The sequence below is a fragment of the Dendrobates tinctorius genome, unplaced genomic scaffold, assembly GCF_039654945.1.
Source record: "Dendrobates tinctorius isolate UK_male_01 unplaced genomic scaffold, ASM3965494v1 ptg000016l, whole genome shotgun sequence".
NCBI classification, from domain to species: Eukaryota; Metazoa; Chordata; class Amphibia; order Anura; family Dendrobatidae; genus Dendrobates; species Dendrobates tinctorius.
This window is the reverse complement of record NW_027361684.1, coordinates 19,542,979-19,566,862: the sequence shown is the minus strand read 5'-3', so window position 1 is coordinate 19,566,862 and position 23,884 is coordinate 19,542,979. Positions and strand designations below refer to the sequence as shown.

General features: G+C 45.9%; 1 protein-coding gene across 1 annotated transcript in view; it reads right to left on the bottom strand.

Moving 5' to 3' along the window:
* Positions 1-20,676: 20,676 nt before the first annotated feature.
* Positions 20,677-23,884, bottom strand: part of LOC141078618 (myeloperoxidase-like) — a 32,350-nt gene continuing 29,142 nt past the window's right edge. Inside the window, exons 11-13 of the mRNA XM_073565207.1 lie at positions 23,013-23,183; positions 22,089-22,326; positions 20,677-20,920 (exon numbers count right to left, since the gene is read on the bottom strand). Of these exons, the coding sequence (XP_073421308.1) occupies positions 20,677-20,920; positions 22,089-22,326; positions 23,013-23,183 (653 nt within the window). The remainder of the gene's footprint in view (positions 20,921-22,088; positions 22,327-23,012; positions 23,184-23,884) is intronic.

Sequence of the window (23,884 nt, the reverse complement as noted above, 5' to 3'; positions counted from 1 at the left end):
CGTGGTTCTAACTTGTTTTGGGGGCGTTGATCTAGTACGAGTACCCGATCCCCTGCCTGGAAGTCAATTGGTGGGGGCAGCGCTCCCCCCGGGTGTTCTAGATCCTGGAGCTTTGTATGGACGATTCGGTGGAGGCTCTGCAGCAGGTGCCGGTGGTTTCGGACCCACGAGGATACTCCGGTCCAGGGTAGAGGTTCCTCCGGGTTTAGCTCCACTTCCATGATTCCTTTGCCTTCCCGTCCAAACAGCAATGAGTAGGGGGTGTAACCAGTCACCCGGTGCACCCAGTTATTATATACCCACACCAGCTCAGGGATGTATTCAGGCCAGCGGGCCTTTCGGTCGCTCTCCAGGGTATGCAGCATTTGGATTAGTGTCTGACTGAATCGCTCGCAGGCCCCGTTTCCCTGCGGGTGGTACGGTGTAGTCCGAGACTTATCGATACCATAGAGATGATGTAGTTCTTCCATGACTCTTCCTAGGAAGCACGCTCCTTGGTCCGAATGTATTCATTGCAGGCAGCCGTACACTTGGATAAAGTTTTTACAAATCGCATAGGCGGTCGACTCCGCTGTCTGGTCTCGGGTGGGGGGGACCACGGCGAACTTGGTGAAATGGTCCACCATAACGAGACAATGTTCGTACCCCTGATAGGCCTGACCTATGGTCAGATAGTCCACCGTGAGGAGCTCCAGGGGAGCTGATGTTACAATTGTCTGCACCGGGGCTCGTTGCGCGGGAGGTTTAGCGAGCTCGCACGGGCGGCAGGTTCGGCAAACTTCTTCCACAGCAGCGTGCAAGCGTGGATGGTACACTATCTGCTGCAGCCATTGCAAAGTCTTTTGAGCACCAAAGTGAGCCCCCTTCTCATGGGCTTCCCGAGCCAGTTGGCTGAGATGGGTTCCGGGCACAATTACCTGCCATATTGTAGCCGACATTGTTCGTGACACGGCTGTTCGATATAAAAGTCCCTTTTTGATGAATAGCTTTTCCCACTGGCGCAGCATCAGCAACATATCCTGGGTCAAAGTCTGTCTCTGTGAGCCAGTGGGCAACTTGTCTGTGGCCACCCATTGGTGCAGGAGTCCAATTTCTCTATCTTCCTGTTGCTGCTGAATCCATTTGTCGCATGGCTGTTCCAGTATTCCTCCTGAGAGCTCCGGATGAGGCGCTTCTTGCGCGTTGACTGTAAGCGCGGCAGTGGTGAGGGCAAACGGCGTCTCCTCCCCATCTAATTCATCGCCTTGATTCCTCCCTGGGGAGAGTGCATCGGCGTGCACGTTTCCCCGTTTGTAGATGATCTTGTAGTTGAACTAGGCCATCCGAGCCACCCACCGCTGCTCTAGGGCCCCCAGTTTGGCATTCTTCAAATGGGCTAACGGATTGTTATCCATCCGCACCACGACTTCGGAGCCCGCCAGGTACTCTGCGAACCGCTCCATCATTGCCCACACCACCGCAAGGAGCTCGAGCTTAAAGGAGCTGTAATTATCCGGGTTGCGTTCGGAGTCGTGCAGTGACCGGCTACCATAGGCGATCACTTTCTCTCGGCCGTCCTACACCTGTGACAACACAGCTCCTAGTCCCTGGAGGCTCCCGTCGGTATGCAGAATGGACGATTGTGAGAAATCTGCATATGCCAATACCGGGGCGTCCGAGAGTGCAGCTTTGAGATCTTGAAACGCATCCTCTTGCGATTGCTGCCACTGGATCTTCCGTCCATTTCGTCCATTCAGCAGGTACTGCAGGGCTTGGGCTTGGCGTGCAAAATTCTTTACGAACCGACGATAGTAGCCGGCCAACCCCAGGAAGGCCCGCACGTCTTTCACCGTCTCGGGGGTGGGCCACCCCTGGATGGCAGCAACCTTTTCCAGGGATGGTCTGACACCCTCCACTGAGACGGCATGCCCCAGATATTCGATCTGGGTGCGGAACAGGTGGCATTTCTGGAGCTTCACCTTTAACCCGTACTTCTGCAGCCGGCCGAGCACCTGCCCCAACCGCCGCAGGTGGTCCTCGAACGTGGCGGAATAGATGATAATATCGTTCAGGTATATCAACGTGGCTTCAAAGTTGAGGTTTTCTAGACACCGCTCCATCAACCGCTGGAAGGTTCCTGGGGCGTTGGCCAGCCCGAACGGCATCCGATTAAACTCAAGCAGTCCCATGGGAAGGATGAATGCTGTCTTGGCTCTGTCTTCCTCTGACATCGGCACCTGCCAGTACCCACTGGCCAGGTCTAGAGTTGAAAAGTACGTCGCGTTCCCCAAGGCGGACAGAGATTCTTCTATGCGGGGCAGCGGATACGAATCCTTGATGGTGCAGGCGTTCAACTTTCGATAGTCCACGCAAAAACGCAGAGTGCCATCTTTTTTACGAACCAGGACAATGGGGACTGCCCAAGGGCTCTGGCTTTCTCATATGACCCCCTTCCGAAGCATTTGGGCTAAGAGGGTTTTCACTTCCTGGTATAGCTGCGGTGGTATTTGCCGATATCGCTCCTGGATGGGGGCCGCACCTGCCGTGGGGATCCCTTGCGTGATGGCCGTGGTACATCCGAAGTCAGCCTAATGACTGGCGAAGACACTGTAATATTGTCCAAGAAGTGTCTCTACCTGGAAGAGTTGAGCTGGCGCTAGGCCGGAAAGTTCGGCCCGCATTCTTTCCAGGATAGCTCGACCTTTCTCCTGGGTCGAGGATACGGCAGTCTGTTGGGTTCGTACGGTTACTGCCCAAGGATCTTCGGGCTGCACCTTCAACTGGACCGTGGGGTCAGGCAGCACCTCCTCCAAAGGCCTCACTAGTTTGGCCATTTCGGCCCGGGGCTTCAGGGCGATATTTTGGTCTTCAGGGTTGACACAACGTACCAGGACGGTCCCCTCCCGCACCGTGGCCAGGGAGCGGGCTACCAGTATGCCAGGGTGCAGGCGCTCCAAGTAACATGGTTCCACCTGCACCTCCACGCCCTCCTGTGGCATCGGGGCGTGTATCGGCAGGGCTACCACTGCCTCACCCTCCTGGCACTCCTGGAGCACTCGCGCCTCCTGCACCAACTGCTGGAAGACCTGCCCTTGGGCCGTGTGAGAACCCCATTGGCTCAGAGTCTCTTGTGTGGGCTCATTGAGGTGGAGGTTGCCGAACTCTCATAGTATGTTCATACCCAGAGTAACCGGATGTTTGCTGTTTGTGTCTCCCTGGGTCAGGACCACTCCCCGGCGGCCGCTTATCGAAATCTGCATCCAGGCTACTCCAACGACAGGAACTGGTAGCTGGTTAGCGGCTACCAACTTTATCACGGTCCCCCTCTGAGGTCTTACTGCTTCGGGAAAATGCTGCCGAAAATAAGTCTCTGGCATGGTCGTTACTTGCGATCCCGTATCTACTAGGCATCGCACGGCACGGCCTTTGATCTCTGCCCATACCACTGGGCACCACACGACCAGGTTTTCGTGCCTTCCTCCACCCCGTGTGATGGGCTCCAGCTCCGGACGGCGTCTCCGGCTCAGGGTCCTCTGCTCTTCTTGGCCAGCGGGGCGGGTTTCCCCTGGAGCGTGGGCACTCTCGGGCGGAGTGTCCCAATTCTCCACAATCGTAACAGGCGAATGGTCGTGGGGCCCGACTTGGGTGAGGGCCGCGATGGCTCATGCCTCCTATACCCGGCCCCGGCCGACTCCTTGTGGCCGCTTTCTTGGCTTTGGCCAGTTCACCTTTAATACTCTGTATCTCTTGCTTCACCTCTTGTACCCAGTGGGGTTCGCTCAGGGCGCTTACGGATGCTTTGATACTCCGAGCCATCCCCACTGGGACCATCACGTCTTGCTCCTGTTCCCGAACCCATGCCTCCTTCCCTATTTCTGAAAAGGTCAGATGTGGGTCCACTCGCACCCGCTCCCGCAAAGCCTGTCTTGTCAGGGTGTCTCGTAACCCGGTCACTAACAGGTCATGTAATGTTACGTCCACGGTCCCCACACCGACTCCATCCCTCCTTTCAATGGCTAAAAACAGTTCCTGCAAAACATTCATATATTGGGTCACTGTTTCCCCCTCTTTCTGCATGCGTCCAAACATTTGGGTTCTCAGTTCCCCCACATCGGTCGGGTCCCCATAGGTCTCTTCTAAGATCTGTAACACCCCGACGAAGGTGTTTCACTGCCCCCGGGCCTCAACATTACGGTATCCCAGGCTTCCCTGTCCAATGCCATCAGGGCCACTTCTGCCTCTAGGTCAGGGGTAAGCGGATGCATCCTAAATAACCCATGCATTCACTCCGTCCAGTTCCACAGCATAGTATTGCTGCCGGAGAACCTGGGTAGATTGCTTAGCATAGCCCTCCAAAGAAATACTGGGCCGGGGGCCCTCACTGTCCACGCTCGGAGACTGCATCATGCCGACTACGCCAAATGTGGTACTTGCAGGTACGCAGGATGCAGTGACGAGTCGCGAGACGGTTTGGTGCTTTATATAATAACGTTTATAGGCCTAGAGGTAACTATCCTCAGTCACAGCCTGACCAATAAAAAGGGGTAACAAGGGTTGCCCTCGCAGGGGCTCTATACAAGCAAACACAAAACGGGGTAGAACACGACTACATCCGGCAATAGCCGGTCACTATAGGGCCGCGGTATGGCCAAATACGGGTCCTTAATTATATAGTCAACTTAGCTGTCCACGTCCCTCGCCATTTGGGATGGTAGTCTTTCGGCGTAGCAGTCGTTGGGCCCAGTTGCTGAAGCGTTGACAAAGTCTTCGAGCGCTCCGGCGCTCTGATGACACTGGAGCACCACAGGCCCCGACGGAGTCCTTGGACGGATGAGCCGCAGCCCCAGGACTGGGGCAAGCGGCAGTGATGTGGGGTGGTGAGGGGCAGGCCACCTGCGCAGCTAACAGCTGCGACGGGGAATCCGCGGCAAGCAGAGGCTCGGCCCCTGCCGCGGACCGGAGCGGGACAGTGGTGGCCGCCGACGGCACTGGACTTGCCGCAACCATGGGTAAGGGCAGAGCGGCTGTGGGCAGCGGGAGATAGGCCACAGCCACGGGCTGGAGGCGGCAGCAGCCGCTGGGGTCTGCGGGCAGGCAGCAGCCGCGGGCAGGAGCGAGGCGGCAACGGCCGCTGTTGGCCGCGGGCAGGCCGCAGCCGCGGGCAGGAGGAAGGCGGCGGCGGCCACTGGTCGTCGCGGGGCAGCGGTTCTCGGACGGTCGTCTTGGTGCCATCCCACTGATGTCCAGGGGAAGTATCTCTCCTGTCTATGGCCTCCTTCCTGGCTCGGGTGAGTCGCTCTGGCTCTCGGTCGCTCCCACGATCTCCTGCTCCTTCTGTCTTGTTCTGCTGACTCACTGTGACTCGCGTTCCCCGCCCCTTTTATATTAGCTCCTCCCCCAGTCCACCTGTCAGTCTCCACGGTCCGTCCCTGAACTCTGTCCCCCGGAAACAGTTTCCCCCGGAACCCAGGTGACGGTCCCCTTGGTTCCGACCCAGACACTCGATTGGTACCCTCTCTCCCACACACCTAGACTGCCATGGTGGGAGAAACCATACCCTATAGCTAGAGAGAGTAGTTTTCTCCCCATCACAGAGGATTACCTATTGTGAGGCAATGGGACTATGGACTGTAAGAGTCCTGGTTACCGATTCTTTATCCCTGGAGCCCTGACTGCTGCAAGAACAGAGGGTGTGGGATCATCTGCCACCTGATGCAGTGCTGCTGTTTCGCCACAAGGTACAAAGGCAGTGATGCAGTCCCTGGTAAACATAATACAACAGACTTATGTGACAAGAATCTGTCTACTGGATGTTGATCAAGGCAACTAGTCTGATTGCTGTATGTGGAGCTGGGAAGGATTCTGTCCTTCCCCCTCCTGGGATTTACTGCTCTAAGGACAGTAGTATGTTCCTTGTAGGATGAACCCAAAGATGTATGTCTCCCTTTAAAGCTAATTATGAAAGAGACTTGCCTTTAGCACTCAAGGCAGTAGCTCCCTGAGAGTTCTGTTCCAGACGGAAGAAATGCTATTATACTAGGCCAATTCAAGCATAGGTGTTTTTTTTTTCTTTTTGTTTATCCCGGATGCCAAGAATGAAGTAACAGAAGTTGGATCTGGGTCCAAAACTCAAGGACTCTGGGCCCGAGACAAAATGTGGAAGCACTATGAAACACTAATGATACACCATGAGGCACAGGGGCACCAAAGCACTATGATGCCATCTGATGCACCGAAGCATTATGATGCAATCTGATGCATAGAGACGCTATGAAGCACTATGATGCCATATGAAGCAAAAAGGTACTTATGAAGAGCTATGATGCAATATGATGCATAAAGCCACTAGGAAGCACTCCGATGCAATATGATGCACAAAGGCTCGATGAAGCACTCTGATGGAATATGATGCACAAAGGTACTATGATGCAATATGATGTAATATGATGCAATATGATGCAGAGGCACTGTGAAGCACTATGATGCAGTGACACTGTGAAGCACTATGATGCAATATGATGCGGAGGCACTGTGAAGCACTATGATGCAATATGATGCAGAGGCACTGCGAAGCACTATGATTCAAATATGCACAGAGGCACTATGAAGCACTATGATGCAATATGTTGCAGAGGTACTGTGAAACACTATGGTGCAATATGATGCACAAAGGCACTATGATGCAATATGATGCAGCATCACTGTGAAGCACTCTGATGCAATATGATGCCGAGGCACTGTGAAGCACTATGATTCAATATGCAGAGGCACTATGATGCACTATGATGCAATATGATGCGCAGAGGCCCTATGATGCCATCTGATGCATAGGGGTACTATGACGCCATATGGTGCAACCTGATACACTCAATATAATGCCTAGAGGCACTATGATGCAATCTGATGTACTATGATGCGATATAATGCAGAGGCACTGTGAAGCACTATGATGCAATATGATGCAGAAAGGCACTATGATGCAATATGATGCATAGAGCTACAATGATGCAATATGATGCATAGAGGCACTATGAAGCCATATGGTGCAACCTGATGCACTCAATATAGTGCCTAGAGGCACTCTGATGCAATATGATGTACTATGAGGCGATTTGATGCAGAGGCACTGTGAAGCACTATGATGCAATATGATGCAGAGAGGTACTATGATGCAATATGATGCACAAAGGTACTATGAAGCAATATGATGTAATATGATGCAGAAAGGCACCATGAAGCATTATGATGCACAAAGGCGCTATGAAGCCTGTTGTGAGTTCATTTTCCCCTTCACTACTGAGGCCCGGTGAACTCCCTCTTCTGGTGAAGAAAGGTAGTGAGCCTGATTATCAAACATCTGAGCTTAATGATGATGACTGGCTGAGTGGAGTTGCTGACTGGATATAAGGCCGCCCACGCCCTTTTGCCCTGTGGGTGATTTCTCTGTGGGATCCTTGGAGACCAGTCTGAATTCCTACTCATCTAAAGCTAAGTTTTCTGCTCTGCCTTTTGCATTTTTGCTTTGCCTTTGTTTTGCTTTGTTTTTCTGGATTTCTGCCATTCCCTGCTGGGGTGAGCTGAATTCCTTTAGCTCTGTCTTCAGAAAGTACCTGAGTGCTGATATAGCTTTTGAAGCGTAGCTGCTTCAGGGTCTTTTTCCATATCAGCTTGTTGGCTTATGTCTTTGAGAGGGTTTTTGCAGATTGCAGACAGCAACCGTCCTTTCCTGTCCTATTTAGTTAGTTTTGGGCCCCATCGTTTGCTCAGCCTATCTTTCTGCCTGTGTGAGTGTTTTTTCATCTTGCTTCACCGTCATTATATGTTGGGGGCTGCCTTTTGCTTTGGGGTCTGCTCTGGGGCAGTTTAGGTTTCCTTTTCTGTCTTTAGGCTATATAGCTCTCCAGCTGTGATCGAGGGGTCTAGGGCACCGTAGGAACCCCCCACGGCTACTGCTAGTTGTGTTGATAGGTTCAGGGGTCTGCAATCTGATAGTTGCCAACTTCTCTGGTTTTCTGGACGTAGCTTCTATTTTTGTGTCTGCCTCCTACGGTGACTCAATCATAACAGAATCACCCGCCCTACCGCAGATCCTAGGGTACTCAATAGCAGGAAAGAATTGTTAAAAAAAAAAAAAAAAAAAAGTGTGTATATTTTTTCCTCTATATCTCTGAGGCCGTAGGGGGAATTTTTTTTTCTCTCAATGGAGATAAAGCAATTGTCTGATCGTGTGGAGCAGCTCGCTGCGGAAGTGCGGGGAATTTCCGCCTACCTTGCTCATTCACATGCTGCTGAACCAAAGATTCCTACACTTGATGTATTTTTTGGGGATCGGTCTAAATTTTTGAATTTCAAAAATAATTGTAAATTATTTTTTGCCTTGAAGCCTAACTCGTCAGGGAGCTACGCGCAGCAGGTTAAAATTGTCATCTCCTTGCTGCGTGGCGATCCCCAGGATTGGGCATTTCCTTTGAAACCAGATGATCCTATTCTGACTAATGTGAATGCATTTTTTCAAGCCTTAGGGTTATTGTGTGACGAACCTAATGCCATTGATCAGGCTGAAAGGACCCTGCTGGCATTGAACCAGAGTCGAGATGCTGCAGAATTGTACTGTCAAAAATTCCGAAAGTGGGTGGTCCTTACTACCTGGAATGATAGTGCCTTGGCTGCTCTCTTTCGGAAGAGTTTGTCAGAAGCCGTAAAAGATACTATGGTAGGATTTCCTGTTCCCTCTGGTCTTGACGATTCTATGTCATTAGCCATTCAGGTTGATCGGCGTTTGCGCGAACGCAAGACTGCACGAGAGGTGTTGCCACCTGTTGAGCAAATGTCTGAACCTATGCAATGTGATAGAGTTTTGTCCAGAGAGCAGCGTCAGGAGTTCAGAAGGCGTAATAAGTTGTGTTTTTTCTGTGGAGATGCCTCACATATTATTTCTGCCTGTCCTAAACAAGAGAAACGCTTTGCACACACGTTTTCTGTTGGTGGTGTTCAACCTAAGTTTCTTCTGGCTATTACTCTGATCTGCTCCCTGTCCACATTTTCCGCCAAGGCTTTTGTGGATTCGGGAGCAGCTCTAAACCTAATGGACTTGGATTTTGCTAAACGTTGTGGATTTCCGATGACACCTCTGCAGATGCCTATCCCTTTGAGGGGGATTGATGCTACTCCTTTGGCAAAAAATAAACCTCAGTTTTGGACCCAGGTGGTAATGCGGGTCGCCCCAGACCATCAAGAAAATTGCAGATTTTTGGTGTTGCATAATCTGCATGATACCATTGTTCTGGGGTTTCCCTGGTTACAAATTCATAATCCAGTTTTGGATTGGAAATCTGTGTCTGTGGTGAGTTGGGGTTGTCGGTGTGCCTTTAGTGAGGCTCCGGTGTTTTCCACCTCTCCTCAGTCGCATGATGTTCCTTTTTATTTGGCGGACTTTTATGATGTATTTAGTGAGAATGAGTCTGCGTCTCTGCCTCCTCATAGGAGTTATGACTGTGCAATTGAACTGAGCCCGGGGTGTAAATTTCCCAAAGGTCGGCTCTTCAATTTATCTGTACCCGAGCACGAGGCTATGCGATCCTATATTAAGGAGGCGTTGGAGAAGGGTCACATTAGACCATCCTCGTCACCCTTAGGTGCTGGGTTTTTTTTTGTAGCCAAAAAGGATGGATCATTAAGACCTTGTATTGATTATCGTGCCCTCAACAAAATTACTGTTAAATATCAGTATCCCTTACCCCTGATTTCGGATCTATTTTCTAGAGTTAAAGGTGCTTGCTGGTTTACCAAGCTTGACCTCAGGGGGCGTATAATCTTATTCGCATTAAGCATGGAGATGAATGGAAGACGGCGTTTAATACTCCGGAGGGACATTTTGAGTATCTGGTGATGCCTTTTGGGCTCACTAATGCCCCTTCTGTCTTCCAGTGCTTCATGAACGATATTTTCCGAGATTTTGTCGATAAATTTTTGATTATCTATCTGGATGATATTTTGATCTTCTCCAAGGATTGGGATTCTCATGTGGAACATGTTCGGACTGTGTTCCGGATCTTGAGGGAGAATTCCCTGTATGTCAAAGGATCTAAATGTCTTTTTGGAGTACAGAGGATTTCTTTTTTGGGATTTATTTTGTCTCCGTCTACTATTGAAATGGACCCGGCCAAGGTACAGGCCATTTACGATTGGGTTCAGCCCACTTCTTTGAAGGCCCTCCAGAAGTTTTTGGGTTTTGCTAATTTTTATCGGAAATTTATAGCAAAATTTTCTAGTATTGCCAAGCCATTGACTGATTTGACTAAGAAGGGTGCTGATGTGTTAAATTGGTCTCCGGAGGCTGTTTCTTCCTTTCAGGAGCTGACGCGAAGATTCACCTCCGCCCCGGTTTTGCGGCAACCTGATGTCTCACTTCCGTTCCAGGTAGAGGTGGATGCTTCTGAGATTGGTGCAGGAGCTGTTTTGTCCCAAAAGGATCCTGTAACATCTAAAATGAATCCTTGTGCCGAAAGTTCTCTCCATCTGAACGTAACTATGATGTGGGGAATCGTGAACTGTTGGCCATGAAATAGGCATTGGAGGAGTGGAGACATTGGTTGGAGGGAGCTAAACATCAAGTCGTGGTCCTCACTGACCACAAGAATCTGATTTACCTAGAGTCGGCTAAACGCTTGAACCCTAGACAGGCTAGGTGGGCCTTGTTTTTTACACGTTTTGATTTTGTGGTTTCCTTTCTTCCTGGAACTAAGAATGTCAAGGCAGACGCCCTCTCTAGGAGCTTCTTTGCTGATTCTCCTGTGGTGACCAAGCCTGCTACCATCTTAGGCGAAGGGGTAGTTCTGTCTGCCATCTCGCCTGATTTGAGACGTGCTCTGGAGGAGTTCCAGGAGGACAAACCTGAGCGTTGTCCCAGTGGAAAGTTGTATGTTCCTGACCAGTGGAAGAATAGAGTGATGTCTGAAGTTCATTGGTCTGCTTTGGCTGGTCATCCTGGTAATTTTGGTACTAGAGATCTGGTGAGTCGGTCTTTTTGGTGGCCCTTCTTGTCTCATGATGTCAGGAATTTTGTGCAGTCCTGTGGGACTTGCTCCCGATCTAAATCGTGTTCTCGCTCTAGTGGGTTGTTGATGCCTTTGCCTGTCCCCAAGAGGCCATGGACCCATATTTTAATGGATTTCATCTCTGATATGCCTGTCTCTCAAAGGATGACTGCTATTTGGGTGATTTGTGATGGGTTCTCTAAGATGGTTCATCTTGTACCACTCCCTAAGTTGCCGTCTTCCTCTGAGTTGGTGCCCCTGTTTTTGCAACAGGTGGTTCACTTGCATGGGATTCCTGAGAACATTGTATCTGACAGAGGAGTTCAGTTTGTGTCTAGATTTTGGAGAACTTTCTGTTCCAATCTGGAAATTCAGCTGTCCTTCTCCTCTGCTTTTCACCCTCAGACCAATGGGCAGACAGAGAGAACAAACCAGACCTTGGAGTCATATTTGAGATGTTTTATTTCCGCTGATCAGGATGATTGGGTTTCATTTTTGCCCTTGGCCGAATTTGCTTTAAATAATAGAGCTAGTTCTGCCACATTGATGTCACCTTTTTTTGTAACTTTGGGTTTCATCCTGAATTTTCTTTAGGGCAGGTGGAGCCCTCTGCCTGCCCAGGTGTTGACACTGTGGTGGAGAGAATGCACCAGATCTGGGACCAAGTGGTGGATAAGTTATCTCTCTCCCAGGAAAAGGCCCAGCGATTTTCCAACCGACATAGGACCATCGGTCCCCAGTTTAAGGTTGGTGATATGGTGTGGTTATCATCAAAAAATATTGCTATGAAGGTGGCTTCTCCTAAGTTTAAGCCTAGATTTATTGGACCTTACAAGATTTTGGAGATTATTAATCCGGTCTCTTTTCGTTTGGCTCTTCCTGTCACTTTTAAAATCCATAATGTGTTCCACAAGTCTTTGTTGAAAAGGTTTGTTGAACCTGTTGTTCCGGGGGTGGCACCTCCAGACCCTGTATTGGTCGAAGGTAACATAGAATATGAGGTAGAGAAAATACTGGATTCCCGTCTGGCTAGACGGAGACTCCAGTATTTTGTTAAGTGGAAGGGTTATGGTCAGGAGGATAATTCCTGGGTCTCCGCCTCTGATATTCATGCCAAAAGATTGGTGCGTGCCTTTCATCGGGCTCACCCTGATCGCCCTGGTGGTGTGGTTGAGGGTTCGGTGACCCCTCCTCAAGGGGGAGGTACTGTTGTGAGTTCATTTTCCCCTTCACTACTGAGGCCCGGTGAACTCCCTCTTCTGGTGAAGAAAGGTAGTGAGCCTGATTATCAAACATCTGAGCTTAATGATGATGACTGGCTGAGTGGAGTTGCTGACTGGATATAAGGCCGCCCACGCCCTTTTGCCCTGCGGGTGATTTCTCTGTGGGATTCTTGGAGACAAGTCTGAATTCCTGCTCATCTAAAGCTAAGTTTTCTGCTCTGCCTTTTGCATTTTTGCTTTGCCTTTGTTTTGCCTTGTTTTTCTGGATTTCTGCCATTCCCTGCTGGGGTGAGCTGAATTCCTTTAGCTCTGTCTTCAGAAAGTACCTGAGTGCTGATATAGCTTTTGAAGCGTAGCTGCTTCAGGGTCTTTTTCCATATCAGCTTGTTGGCTTATGTCTTTGAGAGGGTTTTTGCAGATTGCAGACAGCAACCGTCCTTTCCTGTCCTATTTAGTTAGTTTTGGGCCCCATCGTTTGCTCAGCCTATCTTTCTGCCTGTGTGAGTGTTTTTTCATCTTGCTTCACCGTCATTATATGTTGGGGGCTGCCTTTTGCTTTGGGGTCTGCTCTGGGGCAGTTTAGGTTTCCTTTTCTGTCTTTAGGCTATATAGCTCTCCGGCTGTGATCGAGGGGTCTAGGGCACCGTAGGAACCCCCCACGGCTACTGCTAGTTGTGTTGATAGGTTCAGGGGTCTGCAATCTGATAGTTGCCAACTTCTCTGGTTTTCTGGATGTAGCTTCTATTTTTGTGTCTGCCTCCTACGGTGACTCAATCATAACAGAAGCCCTATGATGCAATATGATGCATAGAGGAACTATGCTGCGATATGATGCAACGTGATGCACTCAATATAATGCATAGAGGCACTTTGATACAATATGATGTACAGAGGCACTATGCCTCCCTATGATGGCCCAAGGCACTATGGATGCAATATGAGCAATATAATTCAGAGGCACCATGAAGCAATCTGATCCATAGAGGAACTCAATATAAAGCACAGAAGCACTATGATGCAATATGATGCAGAGGCACCATGAAGCAATATGATGCATAAAGGCACTCAACATAAAGCATAGAAGCACTATAATGCCATATGAAGCAGTAATATGATGCATAAAGGCACTCAACATAAAGCATACAAGCACTATAATTCTATATGAAGCATAGAGGCACTCAATATAATGCATAGAGGCAATATGATTCACTGAGACACTCAATGTAATGCATAGAGGCACTATGATGCAATATGATGCACAGAGGCACTCAATATAAAGCATAGCAGCACTATAATGCAATATGAAGCATAGAGGCACTCAATATAATGCATAAAAGCTATCTGATGCACTGTGACACTCAATGTAATGCATAGAGGCACTATGATGCAATATGATGCACAGAGGCACTCAATATAAAGCATAGCAGCACTATAATGCAATATGTAGCATAGAGGCACTCAATATAATGCATAGAAGCAATATGATGCAATATGAAGTGCAGAGGCACAGACAGACTACGGCTCTGCTTGAAGGTGCCAAACAAGAGACCAGGCCCCCAGTTGCATCAAAGAGAGCAATCTCTCAGGGTTCTGGATAATCTCACTTGACCCCACCCAAAGGAGGTAATTACTGAGCTGCAGCTGGAGGGCCGTCTTCATGGAGACACTGTGCTGCATTAACTCCATGTGTCCTCCTATGGATGGAGTAGTTAAGTCGACTTGTGGGATGTAACCTGGACATATGGCCTTATTATAGCCCAGAGGTACAAGGCTTAGCTGCATATATGTGAAAATATACCTCAGCACATGAGCAGCTTCGGCTCAAAGGCATGAGACTAGCATCAGCCCAGAGGCTTAGGCCATTAACACAGCATTCCACCGTGCACGTACCTGTGCTGGCTCCATACCTGCTAGAAAACCATGGGGAGCTGATAACGCCGAGAGCCCACCATAGAGGGAAGCGGCGTCCCATCAGGAATGCTGCATTACTGCCAATGATTTCCTCTCCTGTGCCCCCTGAGATCCAGGAAACCAGCCTTTTGCCTGTCTCGTTCTGCATTTCTGCATTCTACCGTGGAATGCACGCTGACCTGCTCTGGCATCATCGGAGGAGCGACGACCTTCTCCGCCACACGATTTCCAGAAATAGTGGTGGCTTGCAGGCCGGCAGCGGAGCCGAGAGCCTCCACTGTGAGAGGAAGCGGCTCTACCCAGGGGCCTCATCCGCACCCTGGTCTCTGTGGCTGAGGGACCCCCACCCAGGAGGGTTTCAGCCCCGGGCTACTTGATAGGGGGAAAGTTTGGACCAGCCACCCGATCCCCCTGGCCCTGGTCTCTGTGGCTGAGGGACCCCCACCCAGGAGGGTTTCAGCCCCGGGCTACTTGACAGGGGGAAGGTTTGGACCAGCCGCCCGATCCCCCTGGGCCCCGTCAAACATTCACCTTCTATCTTCACTCCTCATGGAGCAAGCTCTCATACAACCGTCCCCTTTGGGACAGGAAAAACACTGGATGGTGGAGGTGGGAGGGGCCTTTTAACCTCTCTGTGATCCTGTCCCGCTATAGGTCAAGGGAGGACTTCCTCCATGGTGCTGTCCGGAGGGACGAAATGGAAATAAACACTTGAAATACATCAATCTGTTTGTAATGACTCTTTATATTTTTTTAGTTTCATTTTTTGTATTGAAAAACTGAAATAAATTAACTTTTTGATGATATTCTAATTTTTGGAGATGCACCTTATGTTATTACCTGTATGAGGTATCGATGTCATTGCATCGACCCAAATAAAGTCATCTAATAACTTATACTGCATGAGAAATGGTGTAAAAATAGAACAAATTATTCACCTGCTGTCCTACTGTTGATTTGTTCAATTTGCCACCCAAAGATTACAGTAAGGCTCAGCTCACATTTATCCTGTGCTCTGTGCTGAGCGCTTGCATCAGTGTTTCTGTGTAAATATTTGAAATATGTGATTCAGATGGAACCCCTGGTAGAAAATTCCCTATAATTCCCAATAATGTATAATTGTGCCAGTCCTTACACTGGTTACACATCCACTCCAGAATTCATTATAAACTTATTACCCTCACCCACAAAGCACTCCATGGCTCAGCACCACCCTACATCTCCTCCCTCTTCTCAGCCTACCACCCTAGCCGTGCTCTCTGCTCTGCTAATGACCTGAGGTTAACATCCTCAATAATCAGAACCTCCCACTTCCATCTATAAGACTTTTCACGTGCTGCGCCAATTCTTTGGAATGCACTACCCAGGTTAATACGATTAATCCCCAATCCACACAGTTTTAAGCGTGCCCTAAAACACATTTGTTCAGACTGGCCTATCGCCTCAACGCATTAACCTAAATATCCCTGTGTGGCGCTTTCAAAATTTTTTACCATAACCAGTTTCTTTGCATCATGTTCTCACATGCTTTATGCATTTAATAGCCCTCTGTGTCTGTACTGCTACATATTTAGACTGTTAACTGGTTCATGCAGCAACAGGAACACCCGATTCTTACACTATGGCTGGTCCAAACAATAAAAGCAATTGTTACCATCCACCTTTTGTGTCTCCCCTTTTTCCTTATAGATTGTAAGCTAGCGAGCAGGGCCCTCACCCTCTTGGTATCTGTTTTGATCTATGTGTTTATTGGTATGCTGTAATGTCTATTGTCAGTAGAAGTCCCCTATATAATGTAAAGTGCTGCGGAGTATGTTGGCGCTATAGAAATAAAATTCTTATTATTATTATTATTATTATTATAATGAGGCAGATGGAGGCACTGTGAATGCCATCTGACCTATGATCCAGCAGTGTCCATCTTTTTAAGAGTGCATAAAAGTGCAGTCGGCCACAGTTTTGTGAACCTCTGAAAAGGAGGACAATGCTGAACATAGGCCTGATGGAGCCCAGAATAACTTTGCAGCCTCATTATAGTGAATGGATCGCTTAGGGGTTTAATCTGAATCATGTCATTTGGAGATTTAGATGGATACCACAATGTAAGTGCTCAGCGTATAGCACAGGATAAATGTTATCCAAAATGTTAAGTTAAATGTTCCCCAAAAAAGGTTCAACTTAAACCAGACATCCAGTGAATTCTTTGTTTCCAAATCCAAATTCTCCCCTCCCTTCTGAGTCCCACAGTGTGCCTAAACCACATTTAGGATCCATATGTTTGATATTTCTGTAGTGATGATAGCACACCTAATTTACAGAGTTCATGTCTTCAAAAGCATGAGCTGGGCATAATGAATGGGCACTACAATGTACTGGGCACTACAATGTACTGGGCACTACAACGTCCGGGTACTACAATGGCAGATTTCCAATTTTCACTCAGCAACATCCACTGCTGCTTGTTTCTGGAAAACACACATGGAGTCAAAAACAGCAGTACACCTGTAGATTAATTTCCAGAGGGGTGTAATTTCCAAAATGGGATCACTTGTGGGCTGATTCTGCTCTTCTGGCACTTGGGGGCTCTTTCCTTGGAGTCAGCAAACTATTCTATAATAATTTGTTCTCCAAGAGTCTCGCCATGTGGCTGAGCAGTACTGAATAGCCAGATATAGGGTATTGATATGTTTAGCAGAAATTGTGACACATTTTGGTGCCTTTTTTTACCCATTTACTCATGTAAAAATGGGTCTAACAATATTTTTTTCTAGTAAAAATGTGAAAAATTTTTCTTAACTGAAAATTTTGTGACACACCCATGGAGTTAATATGATTGCTGTATCCTTAGAAAAATTCATTGAGAGGTGTAGTTTGAACCTCAGTGGCACTTCCAGTGAGTCATGGCACCCTCAAACCGTAACAGCAATATCTGCACTAGAATATTGAGCTCCTTCCCTTCTGAGCTTTCACTGTGCCTGAAAAGTAGTTCCCGATTACATGTAGGGTATTGGAAAAATCAGGAGAAATTGCACAACAAACTTTGATGTAATTTTTTTTTCCTATTAGCCCTTATAAAAATTAAAAACTTGGAGCTAAAACAACATTTTACTAATAAAAAATGTAATTATTCTTTCTTCACTGCCCAATGGTATAAAATCCTATGAGGTAAATGTGATGTCAACATATTCACTGCTCCCCTAGAGGTGTAGATTGCAAAATAGGGTCACTTATGTGTTTTCCTGCTGCTCTGCTAATGTGACAAAACCCTCAAATAATTCCAGCAAAATGTGAACTCCATTATGGAGCTTTTTGTGTCTCATAAGCAGTTTTCGACCATATATGGCTTATCGGTATACTCAGGAGAAACTGGGTAACAAATTGTACCATTTATTTTCTCCTATTATCCCTTTTGAAAATTGAAAACTTGGGGCCAAAGCAACATTTTAGTGTAAAAAGTGGTAGTTTTTCATTGACTCAGCCCTACGTTATACAAGCGCCTGAGGGTTAAAAATACTCACTACACTCATAGATGAATTCCAAGAGGCGTAGTTTCCAAAATGGGGTCACTAGTTGGGTTTTTTGCTGTTTTTACATGTCAGGGACTCTTTAAAGCCAAAACTGCTCTCCAGAATTAATCGGGGCGATCATTCCCTTCCCTGTCGTGTGCCCAAACAGTAGTTTTCCACCACATATGGGGTATCGTCGTACTCAGAAGAAATCGCACAACAAATTTTGGGGTCCATTTTCTCCTGTTACCATTGTGAAAAGAAAAATATTTGAGGCTAAAGCAAAATTTTTTGCTGGAAAAATGTATTTTTTCACTTTCAGGGATCAACATTAAAAAAATTCTGTGAAGCACCTGCGGGTTCATGGTGCTCACCACACCTCTAGAGAAATTTCTTGAGGGGTGTAGTTCCAAAATTGGGTCATTCGTGGATGGTCTCCACTGAATAGGCACATCAGGAGCTCTGAACACATGACATGGCATCCGCTATCTATTACAGGGAATTTTGCGCTCCAAAAATCGAATGTTGTTTTTTCCCTTCAGAGCCCTGCCCTGCGTCCAAACAGTAGTTTTCCACAATAAATAGGGTATCGATGTACTCAGAAGAAACTGCACAATAAATTGTATGGTCCATTTACTCCTGTTACCCTTTTGAAAATGCAAAATTTAGAGCTAAAGGAATATTTTTGTGGGAAAAAGAAAAATTTGCATTTTCTTACTTACACATTGCTTTAATTCCTGTGAAGCCCCTAAAGGATTAATGTACTTCTTGAATGTGATTTTGAGCACTTTGTTGGGTCTAGGTTTTAAAGAGGTGTCACTTTAGGGTATTTCCTGTCACATAGGGCCCTCAAAGTCAATTCAATTTTGATGTGGCCTCTAAAAAAAATTGATTCTGTAAATACTGCATTGTTGTGAAAATAAGAAATTGCTGATAAAGTTTTAATTCTTCTAACTTCCTAACAAAAAAAAATTATATTTCATAAATGATGCTGATGTAAAGTAGACATGTGGGAAATGTAATTTATTAACTATTTGTGTGACATTGCTATCTGGCTTATAGGCATAAAAATTAAAACTTTGAAAATTCTGTAATTTTTTGTCAAATTTTCGATATTTTGAAAAACGTAAATCATATCGACCAAATTTTACCACTATCATGAAGCACGATATATCACAAAAAAACAAACTCAGTAACACTAGGATATGTTGAAGTGTTCCAGAGTTATTAGTGGTCAGAATTGAAAAAATTGACCTGGTCACAAATGTGAAAGAAGGATAGGGGGGTGAAGGGGTAAAAGTGATTACAACAATTATATTATTTTCATAGGGGCTATATACCCTATATAACTGTTTAAATTAAATTATTTCTTTGCATTTCGGGGCTACCAGACTCCTTTTAAGTTACAAGTGCATCTCAAAAAATTAGAATATCATCAAAAAGTTAATTTATTTCAGTTCTTAATGATAAAAGTGCAACTCATATATTATATAAAGTCATTACAAACAGAGTGATCTTTTTCAAGTGTTTACTTCTGTTAATGTTGATGATTTTGCCTTACAGCCAATAAAAACCCAAAAGTCATTATCTCAGTAAATTAGAATACTTTATAACACCAGGTTGAAAAATTATTTTAAAATCCGAAATGTTGGCCTACGGACATGTATGACCAGTAAATGTACTCAATACTTGGTCGGGGCTCCTTTGGCATCAATTACTTCATCAATGCAGCGTGGCATGGAGGCGATCAGACTGTGGCACTGCTGAGGTGTTATGGAAGCCCAGGTTGTTTTGATAGCAGCCTTCAGCTCGTCTGCATTGTTGGATCTGGTGTCTCTCATCTTGCTCTTGACAATACCCCATAGATTCTTTATAGGGTTAAGGTCAGGTGAGTTTGCTGGCCAATCAAGCACAATGAGGTATTGGTACTTTTGGCATTGTGGACAAGTGCCAAGTCCTGCTGGCGAATGAAATTTCCATCTCCAAAAAGCTTGTTGGCAGAGGGAAGCATGAAGTGCTCTAAAATTTCCTTTTAGACGAAGTTACCACAATCAGTGATGGTTTGGGGAGCCATGTCATCTGCTGGTGTAGGTCCACTGTGTTTTATCAAGACCAAAGTCAGCGCAGCCGTCTACAAGTAAATTTTAGAGCACTTTATGCTTCCCTCTGCCGACAAGCTTTTTGGAGATGGAAATTTAATATTCCAGCATGACTTGGCACCTGTCCACACTGCGAAAAGTACCAATACCTGCTTTACAAACAGTATCACTGTGCTTGATTGGCGAGCAAACTCGCCTGACCTTAACTCCATAGAGAATCTATGGAGTATTGTCAAGAAGAAGATGAGAAACACCAGAGCCAACAATGCAGATGAGCTGAAGGCTGCAATCAAAACAACCTAGGCTTCCAAAACACCTCAGCATTGCCACAAGCAGATCGCCTCCATGCCACGCCGCATTGATGTAGTAATTGATACAAAAGGAGCCCAGACCAAGTATTGAGTGCATCTACTGAACATACATTTCAGTAGGCCAACATTTCGGATTTTAAAATCATTTTTTCAAGCTGGTGTTATAAAGTATTCTAATGTACTGAGATAATGACTTTTGGCTTTTCATTGGCTGTAAGCCATAATCATCAACATTAACAGAAATAAACACTTGAAATAGATCACTCTGTGTGTAGTGACTGTATAATATATGAGATTCACTTTTTGTATTGAAGAACTAAAATAAATTAACTTTTTGATGATATTCTAAATTTGTGAAATGCACCTTGTACCTCTGATTATAAGCTCTGGTTAGCTGTAGAATGAAGAACAACAGACTTACTCTCCGGATGCTCTGTGTAAGTGAATTGATCTGTTTCTTAAAGGGTTATTCCCCATCAACCAGTCATAGCTGACATGGGAATGACTCTATCCAGACAAATATCCCTGGAGGTGGAGTTAGATAAACAGCCAAGGACACCTGAGCTATGCTGTTTATGTAACTCCAGATTTTCCCCCAAGGTAACTATGCCCTATAAAGCTTTTGTCTGCATAGACACGTACTTACCATTTCTGACCAAAACTTTCCAAGGTTGCAGGTTCATTGCTGGCAAACTGGAGCATTTAATGAACCCTCGTGGGTACTGATTGCCGAGAAAGACATTTTTAGGGACTTCTTTAATGTTGGTGTTAGCACATATAATATGTGCCAGAGTCACTCTCTCTATTGATATTCTTTGGGATAAACAGAATACTGAGGGATTTTCATAATAAAACCTGAAAACAAAGACGGAATGATCAAACATTTGGGGGGGAAATCACAACCCTTTCAACTCTACAAGACAAAACTTTTAACTTTTTAAGAGTGATTGGAGTAGCACAAAAAAAGTTTGCTTTAAAATGGAAATACATTTTTTTTTATTGCCATGCCTCCATGAATTCTTCAATTTGTGTTCAGTTTCTTGAAGCAGAATCTCTTACATCTCCCACAGTATTTCCAGGCTACATCCTACATGGCAGCAGCTTTGGTTCATCTATTAATTTCCAGACCCATTTACATTTATTTATTTTTTTAAATGGATGTCTAAATGGGCCACTAATTTAAGAATTTGTTTTTAAAAGGAATCTGTGACCCTGTTGGATGTATGTAACCTATGAATATAAGTATACATATGGGCATAATATATGGTTAAAATAGTCATACCTGTATGACTCATATTTGCGGTCTTTTTTGACAAAAAATCCACTTTTATTCATTTATGGCAATGAGTTATTCCAGGCTCTGGGGTGTGCGGTGTCTGGAAGAAAACTCTGGCTCCAGTCTTCATAAGCGTACCTGCCCTGTCACCAGCGTCACAGTGCCCTGTGACAAGTAGTGGTGGCCCCAGAATCTCGCACTTGCACCCTGCAATAGCGCAATTATATTTGAAGTTTCCGCCCTTCTATGAGCATTGACATCTTCTTTCTTATGTGCAGGTGCCGGCGAATCACTGCAACTTCCGCTCCAGTGACCTCCGGCGTGTGCGGTGATAAGCTGCTCTCCCCACTTACAGTGATTCATTGGCGCCTGCGCAGAATGGCGGAATCATCAAGTATAATTGCGGTGTTGCAGGGTGGGTGCAGGTGCAGAATCCCAGGGCCACCACTACATGTCACAGGGCATTGTGATGCTAATGGAAGGGGGTAGGTACACTAATGAAGACTGTAGGCTAAGTTTTCTTCCAGACACCGCACGCACCAGAGCCTGGAAGAACTCATTGCCATAAATGAATAAAAGAGGATTTCTCCACAACAAGACCGCAGCTATGAGACATATAGGTATGATTATTTTAAACATTCTATAACCTGTATGCCCAGATTAATAGGTTACATATGTCCAAGGGGTGACAGATTCCCTTAGAAATATTTCCATGTTCCTTTACTATGCTGAAAAAGGGATACCTACCGATCTCCATCTCTACTTCTACGGAACTGATTTCCAATTAAACATGTTAACAACTTTCCAGTTCTTCCTCTGCGAACCAAAGGCTCAGAGACCCCTCCAACCCAGATATCGATGTTTTCAGGTGTCCCATACAATTGTATTAGGCTTTCTGCAAGCTTCCTATTTTCCATTACGGTGGCCAATTCATCTACGTTTCGTGGTGCTGAAAGGCCACAGAATCTTCTCCATGCATTGTATCCTTGGGTTGTAAAGAAAATGATGACTACTCAAATACACAGGAAAACAAGATTTTCATATTACCAATATGTACTACGAGAAATAGTGGTACCACAGATAGTAGAAGTAAATATCACAAATGGGCATAATTACGTTCAATTGATTCAGGAAGAATTGTTATGTGTCGTTTGGTGCAAGAAGGATGATATTTTTAGATCCCTCTGAGACAGAAATTATCAACAATATTCCAATAAGGTTTGTTTTACTTTTCATGGATAAAATTGGCAGAAAAAGGTCAAACTTAGGAATTTGTCTTTTTTAACCATGTGGCATATAAACCACTACACTGAAAACAAGCTTTTTATGTTCCTTAAATACAGCCACGCACAGTACAATTGCTAAATGTAAGTCTTCTATATTCACGGCACTATACGCAGTACAGATGAAAGGAACCATAAAAAGTGTAAGCCATACTAAAAATATTTTTGTCCCAGACCCTTGCTACAAATGAATGTGTGTATACTGCAATGGATTATGGTGATGTTTAATTTCATTGGCTTTTGGCAAGACATTACGGGGAATTAGAGGGGTATCTTGAGTTCTTGGGAATCTTTCCATTTTCTCCTATGGGATTGTCATCTATTGCAACCTTGTAGAATAAAATATGTTTTTGTGTAAACTAAGAGTGCAGCAATATTCTTACTTTACCTGGTAACCCATGTTCTCGGCCCCTTTGTATATTAAGAGCAGCTAGATCAAGACCAATGTGACTGATCATCTTGAAGAGACGTTCCCTCAGTTCATCAACCATTATCTGATTCTGGCGGTTTAGTTTAGCTTTATTGGCTATCAATCCACGGAGTAGAGGGTCAATTCCACCTGCAAGAAGGGTACAATATACTGCATATTAGCAGAGCAGGGTACTATATACAACAAAATGATCCCCTTTTTTGCTTTATTGAATGACCAAGATCGTACTCTCCACCCAAACACTCTGAAAAATGTGAAGATTCAAACATTGCAAAAAAAAGTGTGGTCTATCGCAGCCCACTCCGAAAGGAGAAAGGTCCCCAATAAAACTTTTGTCATCCCTTCAGACTACGAGGCCATAGCGAAGGATAGGGATCGGTCGCTTCCCCTCGCTGAAGCTTAGGGAGACATGTTATCACTGGCGGACACAGTCAGGAGAGGGCCCCTGTGCAAGAACAGTATATGGCCCCTGTGCAAGAACAGTATATGGGCCCTTTATGGCCCAATAGCTCATCATAATACACAATTCCTTTTCTTTTGGAGGGACTAGTGGGCACCCTACCTCTTGGGCCCTTGTGCGACAGCAGCAATGATAAGTCCACCCCTGCATATTATGCTTCTAACATTCCTGAGTAGAGCTAGACGTTTGCTTGGGGAATTGGAACCTGATAAACACACACTCCACACTGGACCAATCGGGAGGGAACCGCATCCACTAAAAGGTCCTTATGACAGGACACATTTGCAAAAAGTGGCACACAGTGCATAACAATTAAAATAATTAGTGAACAAGTTTTCAGGGTAAATAATGACAGGACCTACAGTCTGGA